General features: G+C 46.4%; 1 protein-coding gene across 3 annotated transcripts in view; it reads left to right on the top strand.

The window, feature by feature from the left end:
• The window catches only part of MOCS1 (molybdenum cofactor synthesis 1), a 46,514-nt gene extending 24,681 nt beyond the window's left edge, over window positions 1-21,833 (top strand). For 2 of the 3 annotated variants that reach the window (XM_077813617.1, XM_077813618.1), the window contains exons 5-11: window positions 2,347-2,408; window positions 2,683-2,794; window positions 4,118-4,230; window positions 4,948-5,058; window positions 7,130-7,250; window positions 10,951-10,998; window positions 15,738-21,833. In XM_077813617.1, the coding sequence (XP_077669743.1) occupies window positions 2,347-2,408; window positions 2,683-2,794; window positions 4,118-4,230; window positions 4,948-5,058; window positions 7,130-7,250; window positions 10,951-10,998; window positions 15,738-16,645 (1,475 nt within the window). In that variant the 3' untranslated portion in view covers window positions 16,646-21,833. Of the gene's footprint in view, window positions 1-2,346; window positions 2,409-2,682; window positions 2,795-4,117; window positions 4,231-4,947; window positions 5,059-7,129; window positions 7,251-10,950; window positions 11,014-15,737 lie in introns of all 3 variants that reach the window. The other variant, XM_077813619.1, reaches the window with a different exon arrangement.
• The last annotated feature ends 1,167 nt before the right edge of the window (window positions 21,834-23,000 follow it).

The following is a 23,000-nucleotide window of genomic DNA, read 5'->3' as shown; positions in this document are numbered from 1 at the left end:
ATACCTGCACTTTGATGCTGATGGTCGAAATGAGTTTACAACCTGCCTCGCTTTTTCAGATCGCCCCTGGAGGCAATGAGATAACAGCCTCCCCCAATCACATCCTTGAACTTGTGGCTTCAAACTACTTCTCCTGCAGGGATGAAATCTGGGAGGTGGAATCCCAGCTGAGAGCATAAGCATTTCTCTGGATAGGACCCTGCCTTGGAGAGTCTGAGGGACTGAGTGTGTGTGGCTGGGAATAAGAGGAGGAATTGAGAAGGATAATTGTTTATACATCACAAGCTGTAATCCTCCTCAGATCCTCCCTACCCGGCTGAGCCCAAGCATGCATGGACTCGTGTGTGCCTGGTGTCTTTAATCTGCTGTTTGGGGCTGTGTTTTGATGACTGGCCTTGGGGGGGGAGGGGAGGGAGGGGGGTTCAATTAAAGCTCACCTTTTGGCATTGCCTAAGTCACACTATTCCCTCTCCATTCAGTCCTTGCCAAAGGTTGCTGGGCTTCCCAGTCGCTGTTCGTGACTCTGGGACATGTTTACAAGCAGTGCGTTACGATCTCTCCTGCCATGTTTAGTCTGCAGCTTGCTTAATGAGAATAAAACCCACTGTTGATGTCATGGGCTTCCTAGGTGCCAGCAAAGCAAACACTCTTGTGAGGAGGAGAAAGCAAACAGGTTCTGAATTCAAGCAGCTGATGTTGGCGTCAGTTCTCCAGTTCATTAGTCCTGTGCTCTTCACCCCTGCATCCCACTTTCATCCTTCTGTTTTGCAGGGCTGGCATTAAAGGAGCTGTAGTTGTGGGTCAGAAAAGATCAATGGGACTGGCATCCTCTGCTTCCCTCTTGTGCACCCATGTTTGGTGTGCCCACTCTGAACTAGCCAGGGAACAGATGGGTTCAAGCTCCCAGCTCCCTGATCTTGTTCGTGGCATTCTTTGCACAGTTGGTACTGGAGAAAGGCACTGGATGGGCAGCCCTGGAGACAGAAAGGCACTTTCTTATTTCCAGTAGCATCCACAGTGTGCTGGGCGCTTGTCAACCCAACAGACCAGGACCCCATTGTGCTGGACACTGTACAAACCTCGAACAAAAATCAGGCCTTGCCCCAAAGAGCTTACAATACTTGGTGTGTATGAACCCCTCTTCTCTTGCTACAGCAGTGGCCCCACAGGAGTTCAGGCTCCCTGGCTCACTCTGGCACCACTGCCTTCACTGCCAATGGGGAGGGACACTTAGTGCTAATTCTGATGATGGTTTTCGATGTGAACACGTGTCCCGTAGGAAATAGACTGACAATGATTCCCGTTGCGGCCACCTGTTCACAGCAAGGAACAACTTTTTGCTGCCAGGTCTCTTCTTAACTTTAACAGAGAAACTGGATTATCACTTGGGGTGGGGTTGTAGGGAGAATGGGAAAGGGGTTCAGATTTCTCCAAGGCCCTTGGACTCATGAATTGTCTAGCTGCTTGGCAATTAGGAAGAATAAGTATTGAGTGGACTCTCTGCCTGGAGATGGGAGGTGGGTGGAGATGTAATATGTGAGGATGAGGCTAAGGATTTCTCTTGCTGAAGTCACTGCAGTTTGATTCTTGTCTCGTCCTTTCCAGAAGGTCAAAGGCCAAGCTGAACTGGTTTCCTAAAAGCTCTCTTTCAGTGTGCCCATCAAACTGATGGGTCAAATGATTCATAAAATGAGGATGCCATGAAAAGTCACCTGTCACCTTAAAACCAAAATCAAAGTCAAAGCCATTCGCTTTTCCAGGAGCCGATATAAATCTGTGGTGAAGGGCGAGTTGGGAATTTTGGTGTTTTTGTCCATTTATTGATTCATTTAGCAGCTCGTTGCAGAGTGTTCAGTTTTCAGAAAGTGCCGTGCTGCAGCCTTAGTCGAGGCAAAAATGCAAAAGACCCCTTTCCAGATGGCCTCTTTTAGCAATAATTTAGTTGGGTTTTTTTCCCCATTAAATCTGGGAGCACTTTTTATAGACTCTCTCCCACTTCGGTGAGACTGGGGGTAGTGCCGGGCGAAGCTGAAGCACGGAGAAGTTAAGGGCCTGATTTTTTGAAGGTATTGGGTGCCAAAAAAACATGCAAGGGTGCCAGTGGGATTTCCACAAGCCACTAAGCAACACTGCATTTTTTGGGCACCCAAATATCTTCAAAAATCGGGCCGCAAGTGACTTGCCGAAGGTCACGCTAAGTCTGCAGCAGAGTTGGAGATGGAACAAAAGTCTCTTGACTTCAGTCCCGTCTACTGGACCAAGCTGTTTTGTCTCTGCCATCTTTTTGTCTGATACTGACTTGCTCATCTACATTTTTGTTAAGACTTAATTCTTGTTCAATTTTAGGCTTTCATAAGGTAATGGAAGGAATCAACAAAGCCATTGAACTGGGGTACAATCCTGTTAAGGTAAGATCATTTGGTGTGTAGTGCCCTTGAGCCCTGTGTTTTATTCTGACTTGATACTTCAGCTGTGAGGTTTTTTTTCCTTCAGAGGTTGGTAATTTTTGTAAATATTAAAGAAATTTTCCAGTAGCATCGCAGGACATAAGGGTGATCCCACCTCTTCACCGTGTGTAGCTGACTCGGCCATTTTCCATTCAGGGCCTCAGGGCATTGAGATCTTACATGGAAACACCAGGCTCTCTGCACAATGGGTTCAGGCTCCTTCTCTACCCTCCAGGTGAACTGTGTAGTGATGAGAGGCCTCAATGAGGATGAGCTGTTGGACTTCGTGGCGCTCACGAAGAACCAGCCGCTCGACGTGCGGTTCATCGAATACATGCCCTTCGACGGTCAGTACTCCTGGTCTGTAACTGCCTGGGCAGTTTTTGCCTTCTCTCGGGGGGAGTGAATGTGGCTGACAAGTCTTCACTACTTGGGCTTCTTTTCTGAAACCTGATTGCGTTGACTGTCTGCTGCAGGGTGCCTGAACCCCTATTTTAAACCTAAGAGAAGCTTTGTGTAAAGTAGCCATTGTAGTTTTCACTGCTGGGACCAAGTACACAGGGCAAGTGGATGGCAGGTCAGTGTGTAGTGGGTCGGAGGTTGGGTGCCCTGCAATTACCAGGAGCTGAAGGAGGGTCTGGCTTGTTGTATATTGGAGATGCCTTTCCTACGAGTGAAATCTGGAAATGGAATGGTATCACGGTTCTAAGACGTGCTCTGCCTGTGAAACTTACTTAGCTCCCTCCCACCATCTGTTTTCTATCACTGTAGCTGTCCATGGAGTGGGCTGTTCTGCTTATGGTGAGTTGAGACATGGGGTATGTCTACACAGCAAAGAAAAACCCGTGGCTGGCCAGTCCTAGCCAATTCAGGCTTAGGCTGCAGGGCTGCGTCATTGCTGTGTAGACTTCTGGGCTCAGGCTGGAGCCCAGGCTCTAGGACGCTACAGGGTGGGAGGTTCCGAGAGCTCAGTCTCTATCTCTACACAGCAATGAAACAGCCCTCAGCCCGAGCCCCATGAGCCCAAATTGGCTGGCACGGGCCAGCTATGGGTTTTTGTTTCCTGTGTAGACATACCCCTGGTGCCCTTCAAGAACCCAGGATTCTAGCCTCTTTGCTTCCCATGCTCCAGAAAGAAAGTGTCCTCAGTGCTCACGGTATCAATATTGCTCTTTGTTGGGGTGCACTTTTCCTGCTAACTCTTTCCAGGAAGATCGATCTTGATCTCCCCCTTCCATTCCCATTTTTGGAAAACTGGGGCCATCTCCCCAAGCTATTCCAACTTGGAATAGCTTGATCTTCAGCTTCTGCATTAAACTGTGCCAGCACAAGGGTAGAAGCCACAAATCTGTGCCAGAGCTAGCAGACGTAGCGTCCTCAGCTAGGACTCGTGTTGTCACTTCATCGACACACAGTTGTTCTGATTGTCTCTCTTCAGACCTTTGCCCCTCCTGAGAAGTCCAGGTTGGTTCACAGTTCACTGCATCCTCTTACCCAAGGAGACAAGGATTGTTAGAACTTGTCTGAGATTGCTATAGTCTAGAGGGGCCAATACAGGTCTTCACGGTTTGGGTGTTGAGAGGGGCGACTGAAATCCAGGTAAAAGGACTTTCTGTTCTTTCCTATTTAAAAACTCCTGGTGGCAAAATTTGTGCTGATTTCAAACCTAGGCAACAAGTGGAACTTCAAGAAGATGGTGAGCTATAAGGAGATGCTGGATACAGTCAGGCAGAGATGGCCTGAATTGGAGAAGCTGGCTTGTGAGGCCTCCAGCACAGCCAAGGTGGGTGCAGGCTAAGAATGCTATGAAGGGAGACCCAGTGCTTCAGCAAAGTGCACAACAACTTATATTTGTAATGGCTAGACCAAAGAGGATTAGCATGTGGCAAAATGCTCCAGAGCCACATATGTAATAATCCCAAGGTCATCGATCAAACTGCATGCACACAGCCTCAGTGAGCAACAGTCATTAACTTTTCCCATGGAAATACCAGGCACCTACCAATTACTTGTCCGTCAGATGTGAGTGTCAGTGGGGTAGACACATCGGGGCTTATTTTTGGGGGTTATCCAAAGAGAGGGATCTGGTTGTGTCACTCATAGGAGTTTCCAAGTTATGAGGAATACTAAACCTGTATTCTCTAGACATATCTTTATTCCCATCTTAGTCTTCATTCAAACCTGGGATCTAGAGGTGACAGGTCTTAATCTCCCCTGATTCGGTATATAATTAAAGAAAAGAGAACCAAAACAGGCACCCTTTAGACTCATCAAAAGTTGAGGAGCAGTCATTGATGCAATGTTTTTGTTTGTTTAAATCATTTTAATATAAAATAAGTTTAGGCCATAACACAGGTTGTTATTTCAAATTTAATTTTAACCAGGTTTATTTTTCAAAAGAAAAATGTACCTAATTTAAATCACAAATCCATTTAAAACATGTAAATATCATTGACTTTTATCCACCCTGATCTATTCTTCTGTCCCGGGGCTGCTTCAGGCTTACAAGGTACCAGATTTCCAGGGGCAGATCAGCTTTATTACCTCCATGTCAGAGCACTTCTGTGGATCCTGCAATCGGCTGAGGATAACTGCAGATGGGAACCTGAAGGTAGGCAATGAAACAAGAGGCCCTTCACCGACTTAGGCCATGTGTATACTACCTGCCGGATCGGCGGGTAGCGATTGATCTATCGGGGATTGATTTATCGCGTCTAGTGTAGATAAATCGATCCCCGATCCCTCTGCCGTCAACTCCGGAACTCCACCACGGCGAGAAGTGGAAGCAGAGTCGACGGGGGAACGGTGGCCGTTGATCCCGTGCTGCGAGGACGCGAAATAAGTGATACTAAGTTGATCTAAGATATGTCGACTTCAGCTACGAGAATGGCGTAGCTGAAGCTGCATATCATAGATCAACCTTCCCCCCCACCTCACTTAGCATAGACCAGGCCTTAGAGCTGAAATAAGGAGTTGAATTACTTCTCTTAAATGGAACGGTGTTGGAGATGGAAGAGGCAGTAGTGGAGAGGAGAGGGGAAGTCAAGTGAAGGTGAGATTGAGAGAGGGATAGAATGTAAGGGGGTGGTCGGGGGACAGGAGAAGGAGCATTCAGATGGAGACTGTAGCTACACGGTAAACTGCAATGTAAGGAGAGGAATCAATGGCCAAAGAATTGCTCCATTGTGCAGCACTCCGATTTAAAAGAATGATGTCAGTGTGAAATCTTGTCAGTTTAAAAAAAAAAATAGTTTTGGGTCCACCTGCCTGAGTCCCTCTGCTAACTTTTGTGGCTTTATATTTGCAATTTTCCTTTCTCTGTTTTTAAAAAAACTGTGTTCTATGTTGACGCACCAGTGACCCTGCCTGTAAAGAGGTCACAGTGAGACTGACTGTACACCAAGCGATTTCAAATGCAGAAAGTGAACAGAGGGAATAAAATTCCTTATTTTTACTTTCAAACAATTTTGTGTTGTGTGACAATAGCAAATTTAAAAAAAAAAAAACCACTTTGACGGAAATAATGTGTAAGTGGCTGTAACCAGGTCAAAACCATGCATTTTCCATGTACCTTTCAATACTTGTATGGTGAGATTCATTTGTCAATGTTCAGGACCCTTTGCTGAGCAAAAGAGTAGGTGTCCTCTAAGTTAGCTGGAGGTGGCGCAATTGTACTAAAGCAACTTTCCCAGGAGCAAAGTAATGCCATGACAGAGATGGCAACTTTGTATTGGCATCAAATCAGTTTGTGTGCATTCTCAGCAATTGCAATGTACTTTAAAAATCTAGAAGCGGTATCTGTGGAACTTTTAAAAAGGCCTCCTGCTTGAATACTTGCTTCCTGGATTACCCCTGGGGACCAGGTGGGGCATCTCTCAGCCCTGCCATGGTGCAAGAAGACCTACAACAGCAGGAGAGATGAAGGAAGGGGAAAAAATGTCATGACATCTCTGCCTGCCTGCTGTGTTTCCAGATGGTCCCATTCTATATACTCCTAAAGTCAATGGCTGGCTGGTGGCTTTAGGAGTACTAGAGATAGGGGAACTGTAGGTGGTGTTCTCCCATGGGCCAGGTTGGTTTTTTGCTGCCTGATGTTCAGGTGAACTTCTGTAGTATTGGATCCTGTTGGGTTCCCAGCAAAACATTGTTTGGCTCCCAGACGTTGGACCTGTTCTGAGTTGAATTTTGAGCATTGCAGCCCAGCAGGCCACTGAACCTTGTTATCCAGTGGTCAGTCAGCCAGATCCAGTATTGCAGTGAATTTCTAGTTTTACAGCCCATCCCATGTAATTCTGTTCCGTGCCACAGTTCAACGCTAGAAATTAACATTAGAAATGTTCATCCTTGAAAATGAGCCTGGAGATCTGGGTACTGTAGGGTTTGTCTCCCACATGTTAATTCAGAGGCCTGTGTGCACCCCCACCCCCCTTTTAGGTTTTGGAAGAATATGGAATTGCACAGCTTCCCTACTCTGCCAACTCAGAGACCCTCACAGCTGCAAGGAGCTATGCAGAGAAAAGACAGCAGTGTCTTAGCCTGCGGAGGCTGGGAAGTGTCACTGCCTTTTTATTATTTGAATGCTTTGCTCAGTTTTCACCCAGGATGCTGATGTTGGTTGTAATAGGAATAGTGTTTCCCAGCTGGCTTTATTCACTGTGTCTCTTCCCCTTGGTTTATTGCAGGTGTGCCTTTTTGGGAACTCAGAAGTGTCCTTGAGGGATCACCTACGGGCTGGTGCTTCGGAGGACGAATTGGTTCAAATTATAGGAGCAGCAGTGGGCAGAAAAAAGAAACAGCATGCCGGTATGTTTACTGCGTACAAGTAATAATGAGGGGTTAGTACAGATGATGCCCTTTCCTAAAATAGGATGGATGATTCGCAAGACCTGGTAGCAGGGAGGGAAAAGCTATTCTGTGGAATTATAGTGACTCAGGAGAGGAAACTCTGAGGTTCCCACTTGATTCGGCGCATTATCTGCCACTGGTCTTAATGAGGCAACTGTGCCTCACTGTCTTCTGTCACAGCAAGGCTCCTTGTCCGTCCCTCTGCTAGGACAGCCACCCCCTACTCTTCCTTCTGGGGTGCACCCCTGCACTTTCTAGCAGGAAGTCCCATGGCCTCTCTATGCAGCCTTGCCAGGGGAGCATCCCTCATTCTCTCTGGCCCTCTGTGTTCCTCAGGGACCAGCGGCTAAAGCCATCTGCTGCTGTCCTTTCCTTTGGTCCTCCCTAGCCCTTGGCTCTGGCTCAGAGCCAGCAGGCAACTCCCTCTGCTGCTCCTCCTGCCTTCAGCCTTCTGGCTTGGGGAGGTCAGCCAGCAGTCTCCTCTTGCTGTTCTCCTGCCTTCAGCCTTATTTCAGGAGAACCACTTTCTGTCTCTGGCAGCTTTTATCTCTGGCCCTTCTCCTGTCTGGTTATTACCATCTCTAGTGGCAACCCTGTAATTTGCGGTCAACTTACCTTCTTGTTATGGATGCAAACCTTTTTCCCTTGCCTGCCTTTCCACTTTGCAGCATTCTGTGAGATCCACATTTTCTCATTAGAATTAAATGAAGACCACAAGTACCGGAGCTAGGCTGCGGATCCATCTAGTCCAATCTCTTGTTTCTGACTGTGACCAGTACTGATTCTTCAGAGCAAGCGGAGAGAAACTGTTAAGACACAGCTGGCTCTGCAGCGCTGCTCTCGGGATGGGGAATGGTTTCATAACCCCTGTGGTAATGCATTTACACCCTGATGCTTGAGACTGGATTCTTCTTCTCTCAGCTGGCATACTTGCAAATGATTTTATTCACAAATCTTGTCGAGCTGCCTTTAAAAACTCAGCTGCCATATGAAACTGTGATCTCCTGCGCAGTGAATTCTAGACACTGACTCTGTGCTGGGAGGAAGTATTTCCTTTTTTGTCCTAAATACATTTGCCATTAACTTTATTGAGTGACTCTTTAGTTCTCTTGTAAATCCCACTAGGCCCCTAACAGTTGTCATTAGCCTTCTCTGGACCTAGTAAATCTATCTGCAAGTGAGGTGACCAAAGCTGAGTGCTCTCTCAAGAGGGTAAATCCAGGTTTTTCAACTTCTGTCATTCCAATCCCCAACCATTCTGATGCTTGTTTTACCCGGCTGCCTCTGTACACTAAGCAGACAATCTTCATGTCCTGGGAGGAATCCGACCCGTTCAGCACTCCTCAGTACATGAGCGTAGACTGATTTTTACTGTGCACAAGTCTTACCCAAACACAATTGGGTCTGCCGCCATGCTGTCCAGTAAATCTAAACCAGGGGTCAGCAATCTATGGCACGCATGCCAAAGACTGCACGTGAGGCGATTTTTAATGGCACGCTGCTGCCTGCCGAGTCCCAGCCACCGGCCCCGCTCAGCTTGCTGCCGAACCCAGGCCGGGACCCCGGTAGGCAGCAGCGTGCCGTTAAAAATCCTGCCTGCCCTGGCCCGCTCTTTTCCGCCCCACCATGGGGGCAGGGTGAAGAAGCTTGGTACTGCCGGCTGCTGCTGCAGGGCAGGCAAGCTTCCCCCTCCCTGCTCCATGCTGGGTTCCTGCCCCTCCTCCTCTCCCTTCCTGCTGCTGATCAGCTGATGGCCCTTGCAGGGAGGGGGCTCTGGGGAGGAGGGGGATCCGGGGAAGAGGTGGAGACGGGGCCTTGGGGAAGGTGGGTGGAATCAGGGCACATCACCTCCAGCCCCCTGCCGTGAGCTGCTTTGGGCAGGGGGCTGGGAGCACCCCCACGACTCCAGCCCACACCCCCAGCCCTCTGCCCTGACCCTTACACCCCCCCAGACACCCCAGCCCTCTGCCCTGACCCCTGCACCCCCCCCACGACCCCAGCCCTGACTCCAGTACCCCACACACATACCCAGCCCCCTCACACCCATGTCCTGACTCTTGCACCCCCCCATATTCCCACCCCCACCCTGAGCACCAAATGGGAGCTCCTGCACCCCCCACATTCCCACCTGCACCCCTTGCACCAAATGGGAGCTGCCCAGGTAAGCACTCCACACCCAAACCCCAACCCTGAGCCCCCTCCCTCATTCTAGCTCCTGGCCAGACCCTACACCCCAACCCCCAGCCCGCTCCTTCACCCCCAGCCCTGTGCTCAGTGCACTCCCACCCTCAGCTCAGTACAGAGAGAGAGGAAGAGAATGGGCTAGAACCAGGGAGAAGGTAGGTACGTACTCACTCTGTGTGGGCAGGGCTGGGATCCCAGACTGGCAGCGGGCTGAGTGGGGCTGGCAGCCAGGACCCTGGCTGGCAGGAGCCGGCGGACTGAACCCCAGACCGGCAGCAGGCTGAGCCGCTCAGCCCACTGCTGGTCTGGGGTTCTGGCTGCGAGCCCCTTGCCAGCCAGGGTCTTGGCCACAGGCCCCACTCAGCCTGCTGCCGGCCTAGGTGAACGGACCCCCAGGCCGGCAACAGGCTGAGCGGGCCGGCGGCATAAGATCAGCATTTTATTTTAATTTTAAATGAAGCTGCTTAAACATTTTGAAAACCTTGTTTCCTTTACATACGACAATAGTTTAGTTATATAATATATATGCTTATAGAGAGAGACCTTCTAAAAAATGTTAAAATGTATTACTGGCACCCGAAACCTTAAATTAGAGTGAATCAATGAAGACTCGGCACACCACTTCTGAAAGGTTGCCGACCCCTGATCTAAACGGTACCTCCATCTGGAGTCTTTCACGAGCCTTTTTTTAATACTCGGATCAATTTGAAGTCCTCGGTATATGCCAACTCCGTGTTCCCTGCTGCCTTCAGATCATTCGTAAATGCTCGTCTCTGTACCACCAATCCTGGGGGATCTCGGTATTCGCTTGCCTTGTACAGGAAGGTGTCCAGGTGTATTGGGAGAGATATGTGCAGCCTATTTACCGACACAGTGAAATCCCATTGCTGCTACTGAAACATGACTGTATGTCTAAGGTACTTCAATGGCCCCCGTCGCCATAGTAACGGAGCGTCTCTCAATCTTTTAACGTAGTTGTTGTTGCAACCCTTCGGAGGCCATATAAATACTATTATCCCCACGTTTATAGATGGGGAATTGAGGCACTGAGAGCTTGCGTGACTTGCCCAGATAACACAGGAAGTTTTGTGGCAGAGCAGGTAATCGAACCTTGGTATCCCAAGTCCTGGGCTAGTGCTCTAACCACTGGAGCATCCTTCTCCAGTCTGTCTGAATTGTGTGACTGCTGTAACATGCAGAGAGTAATTCTGGTTATAGGAGCCTTTCTGAGAAAAAGCTCCACTGTATGATGGCTGCTCTGGACTTGGGCACTTGGATATTGTCCTCAGACCGTTTTACATTTTAATGAGTTAAATGGTATTTTCTTGGTAGTTTTTCGGGCTCTCCTTTTCCTACTGTGTAGGTTAGGAATGACAGGGTCCAGGACAGCAGAAGAAAATAAATAGAATAAGATAAATTACTTAAAATGGGTGTTTTAAAAAAACTAGTAATTCTTACATTATTTTATTTCTAGGCATGTTTAACATTTCCCAGATGAAGAACCGGCCAATGATCCTGATCGGTGGGTGACAAATCAGTACGTAATACACACACCATGGTTTTATTAGGTTTACATCTCTGGGGAGTGGAAAGGATTGGGTTGGGGTTTTGTTTTGTTTTTTCCTAAGCTGCACACATTTCTGTTTCACTTTAGGCAGAGATGAACTGATTTTAAGAAATGCGGTCGGTCTCTCAAAGAAAATAAGGGTGTGGGGGGAGAGAATTGGAGACTCATCTGTCAACTTCAGCCTGTCATCCCGCCATACGTGGAATGGATCATTTATATGGCTTTCAACAGCTTTCATTTTGAGCTTTAAAAAAAAGTGTTAGGCTTTCAAAGTTGCATGTTAAGGCCTTTGCCTTTGGTACTATGCCTCCTGTTTGCTTCCTTTGCATTAAGCAAGACCAAGACAATGATACTACAGCACTTCTGGGTGTCCCTTGTAAAGCAGGATCTGGCTGAGAGATTGAACAAATTGCAGCGTAAACATTAAACTTGAAGGATGGAGGCTTCACTTTATTGCTGGGGTAGAATTCCTTGATGGTGCCACACTACTGGGGTCCCTGAGCTCAAGTGGTGTGGCATAGCTACCAGAAGAAAATCCTGCTCCTTCACCTCCCTGCCCATATCCCCTGAATCTGGACAAATGGGTATCAAAAACCTGGCATTTAATTGATTTAACAGAGTGAGGACTCACTTGCCTAAACCATGAGGTGAGAATACCACTTACTAATTGCAGCCTAGTGTCTGTCTGCTACTTATATAGCACCCGCATCCATAGTGTCAGAATGTCTGAACCCCTAATGCCTTATACGAAACTGGACTAAAGGCTGGAGGGAGCAACAAGGGTGCATTATTTATTTTTTTTCCCTTGTCTTCCCCAGGGCAGCATTTTCTAAACCACCCTTTGCTAGAAAGCTTGCCAAAGAGATCTCTGGCATTGACACAAGCACAAATCGGCTCTAAATCAAAGGCCTGGGGGGGACAGATTTCAAACCATTTACTCCTCTAATCAAATAGTCTAGTGGTCAGAATAGAGAACTAAGTCTCCTGGGTTTTATTCATGTCTGTGTTACTGATTCTTATGTGACACTGGCCAAGTTGGTTTGACTTTTCTGTGCCTGTATCTCCCTCTATTTTTAAGGAAGGGGCGGAAAGGTGTTGGGTGGATTGTTAGTGAATATTTGTAAAAGCATTTTGAGATCCTTGGATGGAAGGTGCTCTAAGTATCATTATTCCTTGCTAAGAAGTTCTGATGTATCAAGGGGAAAAATATTTTGTATCAATCCCACTTCTTCTCTTCCAAGCAAAGCAGCAAATCAGCCATTATTCATATTATGATTATAACTTGGTAACTCCAAAGCTGACAAGCGGGCAACTTCAAGTACCTGGAGTGGGAACAGACAATTATATCATTGGGAAGGCAGCATTCCTTAGATTTGCAAATCTCCACTGGGGCTGTTTTTGCAATACCTGTTGCTTTTAATCAGTACTCCAGTAAACTCCACTCAGTCTCTTTGCAAATGGATTCTGGAGAGTGTCTTATTAATCTGGTCTTTTGCTTTTACATTGTTTTTTGCCCTTCTCTTGGAAGAAAGGGTTCACTTAAGGTTCTTCCAATTCTCATTTCTTTGATACCATGGTATCTTCTGCCATATTGAGTTTGTAGGTGAACAGCTTGAACTGTGCAGACTATTCCTGGTCTCTCACTGTTTGCTTGGTTCTTTGGTTGAGTTGCTCTACTACGTTCCAGAAAAGGGGGAAACAGGTACGGTTATAGCAAACTATAGCAAACTATAGCACTGCTGCAAAATGAGGATGAACTGGCTTTTTTGAATGGAATGAAAAACTATTTTACCTCCCAAACTAGACCCCCATCCACTGTCCTTTATAAACTATCTGTGGGGCTTCTCTTTAATTTTTAAAATGGCATTTGGAGGAAGAAGGGTGGGAGGTATGGATGCAGAGATGGGAACGTATCTAGCTTCTTTTGGAATAGCAGTCTTCTATTATCATTGCATGTAACCAGTCTGTCCTGTTCTTCCCTGTCTTTAAAAGTAACCACTGGCATTCTCTGCATAAACAGTACAGTCTCATGACTGGAGCTGAGTCAAGGATGACACAGTGTGACATGCAGACCATGGATACATATGGGAAGCAGATTGGGGGATTTCCTAATTTGTGTGTTTAATTGCAGGGTTCAGTTAAAGCTAGTGTGTGAACAGGCAGGAGGTAGAGAGAACATGGAATTCATTTAATCAAATCTAATGCAATGGAAATGATTAATCTCTCTTGCTGTCCTAGCAAGCTAAACCCATGTTCTTTTCTGTATTACCTAATTCTTGACCCCCTTTTATTTAATTTTGGTCTGTCCCGTAACTATTTTCCTTAATAGAAATATTAAGAATAGGCTGTACTCCCAGCTTCACCTTAGTGATGGGATATTTCTCCTCTTACCTTCCAGTTGGAAATTTTTCAGTGATGAAACCAAGTTTAGCTTTGCAGATTTACTAATAAGGTACAAGCAAAACACTGCTGATCTTCATCAGTAGGAAGTTACTAGTGCATTGTACCCATCACAGGCATGGAAGTTCATGGTCTCTCTCTTTGCCTTTTTGTGTTACGTGAGCAATGTGGGTGAGGACAGAGGTACCATTGTGTGGGATTTAAAGGAAACTTGTATAAAAGAGGCAGCGTATGCTGCACCCTGAAAGTGCATGAGTGCAAGGTGCCTCATCCAGCTTTCACTTACCTCTCTGTCTTCTGCACTTATCTACTCAAAACGTCCAGTTAAACAGAAATTGGTTACGTGCCCCCCAAATGTACTGATGGATGCTCCACTCCTGAGCAGCTTCAGTCCTTGGGTATTGAGCTCTTAACTCCTCTTACAGCCCCGCTCCCCCCTAGTTCAGGCACTCTGCATGAGTTTAGCTTCAGTCCTGCAGAGCTTAGGCCAGCAAAGGGACTGAAGGTCTCACTTACCTTTAAATTCTTGATTTTTTTTTTTAAAGGAAGGTTCAAGGTGTCCCAAGACTTGTATAAAAAAATCAAGCTGCTTCTCTACACTGTTCCACCATTAGTGTAGTGTCCATTACAAGATGGGCTGCAGGCAGTAGGCCCCATTTTATGAGGTTTCCCTCTTAAATTGGATTAGTGCTAGTGAATCAGTTCTTGATGACCCCTACTGTTCCTAGTTAATTACCTGTTAGAATCTTTCTTTTAGCACCTCCATCACTCAGTGAATACCACAGATGTACAAACAAATTCAGCCCTAGTGTGAGAGGGCACAACTCCAGGGGTGTGGCCTCTGCTTTCTCCATATCTGAATTTAGCCCATTGTCTTGATTAAAAGCTAAGGACAGTTAAATTCTAGCGCTGAACCAAGATGCTCAGAGAATGTCTCTCCCAGAGCTAGGTGAATGCCAAGGCTGTTGAGCCTAGCAGGGAAGAGGTTAAATAGACACTAATCTTCTGTTTGAAGGTTTTGCTAATCCAAGGCAACAGACCCAGTACAGTGTGGTGAGGGGCCGTTTGCACTGTATGCTGTGCTTGGGACTCTATCAGGAAGCAGCAAAGTAGGTAGGAACCTTGCCTTTCCCTTAGGAAAGATAAAGCACAGTGTGTCTCACTCGTGAGAGCTGTTCTGACTCCTCTGTGAACAGCTCTTGAACTTGCTATTTCCCAAAGGAGTCCTGCTTCAAGGGGCTATGGAAGGGATTTGCTCATCTGTAGTCTTCCAAACCTCTCCTGAGCCTCTGTATCGCATAAAGGAATAGTGAAGAGCATAGGGGAGATCTCCTTTTTAAAAAACAAAGCAGGTTGTTAAGATGTGGCCACTACGTACTTCTTTGCCTCCTTCTCCTTTGGATTATAAAGAGAATCACTTCCATTGTGTGCGTAACAGGCTCCTGTCTTGGTGCTTGGCAGTGGGTGCTGTGAAAATGCCAAAGTTGGGGGATTAGTGTGAGAGGCAAGGAGGGCTACTTTCCAGTGGATTTAAATAAAGTTCCAAACTGAGCTGGCAGAGCTCCTGGCCAGGGAAGAGATAACAGGTGTCAGTGAGGGAATCTGAGCTCCCAGTGACTATGGGGGGGTTTCCAGCATGGAATCTGTCTAGGAACTCGCAGGCAATGCAGCTGGTCCTTCTTGGCCCGGCTGACCTCTGAGGGCTGCAGCTAGGAGCAGAAACCTGGAAAGTGAAATGATCCTACTTTAAACAGCATGCTGGAAAAGGTGAGAGCAGCAGCCAGAGCTGGAGGGCAGGAGATAGCGAAGAAGGGAGTGAAAAATGGTTTTGGTTTTTTTTTTTTTTAAATGAGCCTGGCATTGTTGAGGAAGACATTTTTAATCACACTGTCACAAGAAGAAGGTGGTAGTGTGTGTCCCCCTCCCCCCTCCCCGCCTTTTTTTCCCCCAGAGGTGAAGTCCAGGTAATTCCTTGGCTGCTTATTCTCAAATGTTGATTGTTTTTTAATACTGAAAACAAATTCCTCTCTTGTGACTGACCCTACAATAACTGTGCACCCACCCACAGTGTTGGTAAGCAAGTCAATACAACAAGAAGCCTATGAGCATGGGGAATTGGGAGGTCTGAACTTTAGTAAGGAAATGGAGTTCATTTCCCAGCTTCCTAGGGCTGTTGGTAGTGTATAAAAGTGGGAGCAGTGCTCTGACTGCATCCTAATTCAGATACGTTTTAGTTTATCCTTCCAGTTAGTAGCAATAGCTTTTGTCTCATTTCTATTTATCCTCCTCTTCAGAGGCAGCATTGAAGTCGACCTCACTACTGCAAGATGCCGTGCAGAATTCTCCACGTTCAAAGCAATGGGGCCATAGACCTGGCCACTGGCTAATGCCAAGAGCAAGTTTATCCAAGCAGATGGGAAAAGCGTTTAAGAAAAATGTGTTTACAGGACAGCACGCCTTGCCAGGTTCTCGCTCAGAGCAACAGCAGTTTACAGCAGAAATTCTGCGAGCTCAGGCACGCGGCATTTGCATCTTCCAAAAGATTTTGAGCTCTAGCTCGGACACAAAGTGCCTTAGGACAGGAAGTCCTTCCATTCAGCACACCAGCCAAATTGCTGTGGACAGTCACTCTGGGGCTGCTGCTGGAAACCAGTCAGAAGAAAAGGGCCCAGGATCCCACTCCAAAACCATAGGTTCTGGCTTGTGCGCCAGTGAACGGGGTCCCTCCGGCAGCCTGACTCACGTTGACCAAGAGGGGCGGGCGGCCATGACAGATGTTGGAAAGAAGCCCGATTCTGAAAGGACCGCTGTTGCCAGTGCTGTGGTTCGTCTGGGTGAGGAGGCATTTGGGATGGTGCGGCAGAACCAGCTGAAGAAAGGAGATGTGCTGGCAGTAGCCCAGATCGCAGGGATTCAGGGAGCCAAGCTGACCAGCCAGCTGATCCCCCTGTGCCACAACATCTCTCTGAGCCAGGTGGACATCTCTCTGAGCCTGGACGAGAGCAGATGGGCTGTGGTGATCCAGGCGCTCTGCCACAGCCAGGGTAAGACAGGCGTGGAGATGGAAGCGCTGACTGCCGCCAGCCTTGCTGCCCTGACTGTGTATGACATGTGCAAAGCAGTCACTCACGACATAATCATCGAAGAGGTGAAGTTGCTGAGCAAGACGGGAGGGCAGAGGGGAGACTTCCAGCGTGGATAGCACTTATCCTGTAACAGGAGCATCCCCATGCGGGCACTGAGGGCGTGGGCTGCCTTGGTGCCATATCTGCAGTCTGGCTGGGGAAACAGCAGGTATCCTATAAAAGAATGGGACTTAGTCTGAACGGCCAGGCCATCTCACTGCTTGGTGCTCCTCAGGTCGACTCCTGCTGGACAGGTCTCCCCAGGCGTCCACCACCACACTTAGCACCCTTCCCCGTACCCTCGGGTTCTGTTAGGCCATGAAAACTTTCAACTCACTGCCATGGGTCAAAACTGAGGCCCTTCAACCCAGTGATGTCAGGGAAGCTGGCCTGGCTGCTGTAACCCGTCCAGTGCTTAGTCAGGCGCTCTTCATCAGTATCAAATTCACTTGGCAAATAAAGAACACACAATTAGGAGTAGTTTATTGTATCTTTGATCAATGACACTGGCTTAAGAATTGCTCCTTTCTTCCCACCAAACTTGAACTAGGAAGAAACTTCAGAAGGAGACAATGGGGAGTCATTCTAGAGTCCTGGCCATTGAGCAAAGATTTTAATAATGTATGGAGCCCAATCAGCTGGAATTATTCAGCTCAAAGTCACCTAGCCACACCCCTCACAACTGCTTGGGTCCTAAATGGGTCTGATCACTACCAGAGCAAGGGGATGGGATCTTATGTCCATGAATGGAAAATTAGATGTTGGTTGACTGATGCCAAATAGCCCATGCATAGGCCTGATTTTATTCAGCATCATGCCCCTCAGTGCAGAGAGCTACTGGGGTAGGAGGAACTGTAATTTGCACACCCTGCACTGTTTTGCTGTAGTTCACTTGTGCCTGCCATCATAACCAACTCACTAGATGTCCCTGCATGCTCAGGGGCCAGTTCTGAATCAATCTCTGTCTATCAAAGCCACTTCCCAGAAGGTAATAGGCCTCCTTCCTTGCTGTGTCCTGAAGGGATGCCCTGCAGTGTTACATCAAAGCTTACTATGCCACCCCCCTCCAGAGCAACCAGCAGGAACCATGACCAAAACTGGGTAGCCATGAAGAGGCTTCCTAAAAGAGCCAATATGGGCTGTCAAATGATTGACTCAGCTTAAACTACTTCATAAGGTTGTGGGTTTTTTTTGTTTTTTTTTTGGTACTCTAGCAAGTTTATGGGCTGTGCCTAAGAACCTCATTCTGCTCCTTAGGAAAGTCAGGGACAGAACTCCCCAAAACATGAGCAGAATCAGGCTCTTTTTTTATTTCTGGGACTTGAAATCCAGCTGAGTTTCCCACCAAACTCCAGCAGATTCGGATTTTTTTTTTTAATCCACATGTCTGCCATGGCAGTTTGTAGCCCCCGCCAATGGCGTGTCATGGGATAACCTAGTCTCATGCTTGCTTCTTCTATAGACTTTGCATCCAGCCCGCAGAGGAAGCTCAAGCTAGGTCTTGACCATCATTAATGCTGTTGTTGCTGAACTCAGTGATTCTTTTGGCAAACAGGGTCATAAACATCCCTTTGCTGTGTTGACTCTGCCTCAGGGAAGGGGAGGAAATCCTTCAAGATTTGTCAAAGGAACCCAGGAGAGGGGAAATTGGAATAGGCACTTAGAAGCCTGAAAAATCAGTCTTCTAAAAGTGAAGTCCTTGATGTTGCGGAGTCTTATGCTATTTTTGTTATTAAAACCTGAACCTCTCAAGGCATGTGGCTAGATAAGGATCTCCGCTTTTTCTTTTTTTAAAAAAAGGAAAGTTCCTAGTTCTTCTGGTGGCAGAGAAAAAACTTGGAAGTATGATCTGAATCCATCCTAAAAGCTCAAAGCCAGAAAGCAAACAGAGAGCGAGAGAACCCTGGGCACTAGGCTGGCATGTGTAATGATTTTAAAAAGTTCAGTGTTAACACTCAGCACTTGAAATGGTCCCCTTGCTAAGGATGATCTTCAAAAGCAGGAGTTAATTTTGCATGTTTTTGGAGTGGAAGGGAATAGACATAATAAAATATACTGATTTGTCAGTCTAAATTGAAAAACAATTCTCCCTTACTCTCAAACCTTGAGTTCAAGATTCTTTCTCCTGCTATAGTTGAGATCAAACACATACAGCAGAGCAGGGATTCCAGCTCTCTATGCCATCTTAGAGGCTAGTGCCACCCTGTGCTATGGTTGGAGAAAGACCCTCAATTCAGATGTTGGCAGACCAACAGTCTTTCCGTTTATAAACCTTGTGTTTAAAAATGAAGTCCTACAGTCCACAGTGTTGAAGAATTCTTCAGCAGTAATGTTTTTTTTTTTAAACCAACCCAAGTGGCTACCCCAAATACTCTTAACACCTCTTTGTTTTAACTTGCTTGCCACTGCTGTATTTTGGTTTTATACAGTAACCTGAAAGCTTTACCTAAACCTTAAAGACAAGGAGCCCCCAACTTTAATTTATGGTGTGCTCCTGCGGCTTAAGTTTCCTGCCCTTTGGACACCAGTGCTACCACCCCCTTTGATACACACAACCGAGGAAGTTTTTAAAACAGCCTTATTAACCTTGCTTTCCTATTAAACTAGAGCTTTCAAGTTACTGGAAAGAATTTTTTCCTTTGCCTTGTGATTATTATTGTTGGTACAGCCTGCTCCCTAAAGTTGTGTTTCAAGAAACATTTTATCCAGTGGTGAGACTATACATGACAGCATCAAGCACATTTCAGTCACTTCAAAGGAGATTAGCTCAGGTTTAGTGCAGTAAACTAAGAAGGCAGGGTCAGATTTAAAACTTTAACCCCCTCTCTTCCTATACACCTGATTGCCCATCACTCTGCTTCCCAACCCCTTTTCTTTACTAACTCAGTTGCAGGTAGAGCATCACACCAGCACCAAGGAAGTACGTTGGAGTTCACTGTAGAGTTGCTGTGCATTTTAAGCCATGCTACGTGTTTGGGTGTAGCTAGCAGTTTGAAATATATATTTTTCTATTGGTGAGCCATTATCCACAACATCCCAGTAATAGTAGCATTGCCATGACCACTAAGTTCCAAATTCCACCACTAGATATGCTTATGGGATCCCGTTGACTCTATAGGGTGCCCGTGTGGAACCAGATGGCACAAGTTGGTTCTAATACCCTTTGCTATAGAAGTATCTGGCAGTGTGTTTGTTTATATTGATCAGACCTTTCATTTAAAGACTGCTTAAAATTAGCACCTCTTGGAAAATTCTACCTGAACACACCTTAATGGTAGATAAGTGACATAGCTGTGTGAGAGCATCGGTCACCGATGACTGGGGAGTCTAAGCCCTTCACGGGTATGTCTACACTGCACCTGGGCGCAAGGCTCCCAGCGTGGCTCGACAGACTCGTGCTAGTAGGCTAAAAAGAGCTGTGTAGCCACAGCAGCTCAGGTTGGGGATTGGAGGCTCTGGCCTGGGGTACACTTGAGAGCCTGACCTCCAACCCAAGTCGCAACATCAAAGCAATGTCTATGCAGCTAGTTTTAGTGCACTAGCATGGCTGTAGACCTGGGCTGGGATGCTCACTCCCAGGTGCAGTAGAGCTAGACCCTTACAAGTTGCACTGGGTTTCAACTACTGAGTGGGTGCTGAATTCCTGGCTAGTTCCTTGGCTGCTTCTCTCAATCCCACACACCCCCATGAAGCGGAAGAGTCTTACTTGTAGAGAAGCACTGGCCATTAGTAGCAACAATGCTCAAGTCTCAAGCTTTGGCACTGGTCTGGGCCTCTATCATTCTGCTTTGCTGGCCTAGGTTATAATCCTGCTTTAGGACAAACACTGAATTTAAGAAGGTTGTGGCTTCAGTCTGACTGCCCCCTTTTCACATTAAACTCTTAATTTAGCTGGGTGTTTACAGGAAAATCTTTCTTCCCACTAAATCAATCTGCACGTGTGTCACACCAGTCAAAAATGGCATGGATTTTTCACATCTTTGAGCTAGTGATCACCTAAGATGATCAGCTCATCAAATTTTTTTTTTTTTTTTTTTTTTTTAATACTGTACACAACTTTCCAGTTCCAAATTCCTTAGCAAAGCCATACGGCATGGAAGGTGGCATTTATCAGAAAGCATTTCAGGTACTTAATCTGTTTGATTTTCTTAGTTACTGTGAGATGTGACTAAGAGCTCTTCTGTCTGCACTGTGGCAATGAAAAGATACAAACACCCACTCTGGGTGCTCAAATACAATAATTCTGCACAAGGTCCTATTGCTACATCAGACCATACTGATTACTTGCCATCGTGGCAGGAGAATCTCTGCTAGTTTAAGAAGAATATTGGTTAATGCACAGAAGATGCCCTCTGCAATCCCTCTTACAGGGCTGGGGGAGGAGGATCAGGCTTGGAAGCACAGATACCATATTTAGGCCCTGATCCTCAAAAGAATTTAGGCACCTAACTCTTACAGACATCAGTAGAAGTTGGGTGCTGAAATCCTAGGAGGGTCTTGCCTTAGATACCATGGTGATAGGCAACCTTAAAACCAAATAGAGTGGTTTCTTACATATCAGGACTGAAGTGAATTGGCTGAGCTAAATAGGGAAAAGACACCTACTTGCACTCTGCTTTTGCCTATGCTTGCTGTAACCAAGTTGACTCTTACTTTCATGAGCACTTCTTGTTCACCTACATTTACATTTAAAAAAAAGAATACAGCCTCTTGTATGAGGTTTTAAAAACCAAACCAAACGTCTGTGCTGATTCAAGGGGTTGAGGAACGAGGAGTTGTATTCTGCGAGAGAGAAGAAGGTTTAAGTCTGAGCTGATGGTGCATTTTGACACATGGCTCCTCAGCTTCTGAAAATCTGCTACAGTGCAATAGTTGATTTAACAAGCCAGTACCTCCCCACAGACTTTGAATTTCACTAGAATTCCTGCCGCGGGGGTGGGGAGGAAGGGGAGATTGTAAGGTTGTCTCTTAATCTGAATAGTTAGGGCGAATTGACAGCTCAGCTCTATAGTGGTACCATAACATTTTCTTGTTACATAACCAAGCCTTGGAACTATGCAGTTAGTCTGATAGAGATAAGATGTTGAATTAAGTATGTGAGAGTTCATTTATTTTATGAGAATGTGTTGCCAAGGGGCACTAGGTAATAATGTATGTGTGATTTTTGTACCCCTGCTCCAACGCACAAAGTAAACTGGGTCAGTATTTTAGAGGCTTACCTTGCTCCAGTACATTTTTAATAAAGACTAATTGTCGTGGAAATGAGCCTATTTGCGTAGGTTTATTTTTTGAACAAACATTATGTCACTGTTAAGCTTAAAATCCCTTTTAAACTGTTCAGTTAGGGTCTCTTCAGGAGAAGCGGTCTCTTCTGAATTTTCTCTAGCTCAACAGGCCAACTTTGCCCATGGGCCACGTTACAAGTTACTACAATGGACAGACAGTGATTCCTTATATGGAGAAATTGTTCATCTCTCCCCGTAGAACTTACTTGGGCGATGCTTGTAAGAAATGTCAGTTTACAAAAATATTTAGAATTGAGCCATGTCTAAGTGGATGTTCCAAAACCGAGCAATCACCTAACCTTAGCACCGTAACCCTAGTCAGTTGTCATTTGATTTCTTCCACTCTTCCATGCCCCACCCAAACCTCCTATTTCCTGTTTGAAAAGAGGTTCATTTGCCTTTCACCTTGTTCACTTTTTCATCTACTCCGCCCCAGAAGCAGAGAAGAGCTGTTCTCCATGAAAACAAGGAGACGAGTTAAGTGAGTAACTTACAGATTTTGGTGAGTTACATGTGTAAGTCCTGCATGCATGGGGAACAGAACCTCTACTCAGCTTGCTGTGTCAGGTAGAGAAAGTTATTGGAACGAGATACAGAACCATTCACCTCCAGCTCACTGATAATGCAGCCTAGCTCCATAGTTTCAAAAATCACTGCTATGTAGTTTTGGTGGCCAATGTGAAGCAAGTGTGGCCTCAGTCCATTTCCTGCAACATCCACAGGTGCCTCATATCAGAGCAATCGCGCTTACAAATAGCCATCTCAGTCCTAGAAGAGTTGTCTGTTTGATCCGGGGCATACGTAGGGGTTGATGCTTAGCAGAGTCCCATCCACGGCAGGGCAATGGGAATTTTGCACTGCTCTGTTGTACAGAGGAGGGGTAATACAGGACTTCAAGCTCCAGAGCTGGCCCTCTGTCACCTTTGTAGCTGCACTAAATTCACTCACAACTGCAAACACCCTCTCTGCCTCCCCTAGTCTCCTTTCTCATCTGATCCCATTGCAGTCTCCTTCCTCCTCTGCTGATTATGCCAGCAGGTCATTACAGTGCAGATGGGGTTGAAACAAAGGGCTGAGCGAAGTTCCTGTCCTTAAATGAAGCTAGTAAACCCCAAACTGCCTTGGTCTCAGCATCCAGCACAATAGA

This window comes from Eretmochelys imbricata, chromosome 3 (genome assembly GCF_965152235.1).
Source record: "Eretmochelys imbricata isolate rEreImb1 chromosome 3, rEreImb1.hap1, whole genome shotgun sequence".
Classification (NCBI taxonomy): Eukaryota; Metazoa; Chordata; order Testudines; family Cheloniidae; genus Eretmochelys; species Eretmochelys imbricata.
Note: the sequence above shows the minus strand (reverse complement) of the source record. Positions and strands in the feature narration are given on the sequence as shown.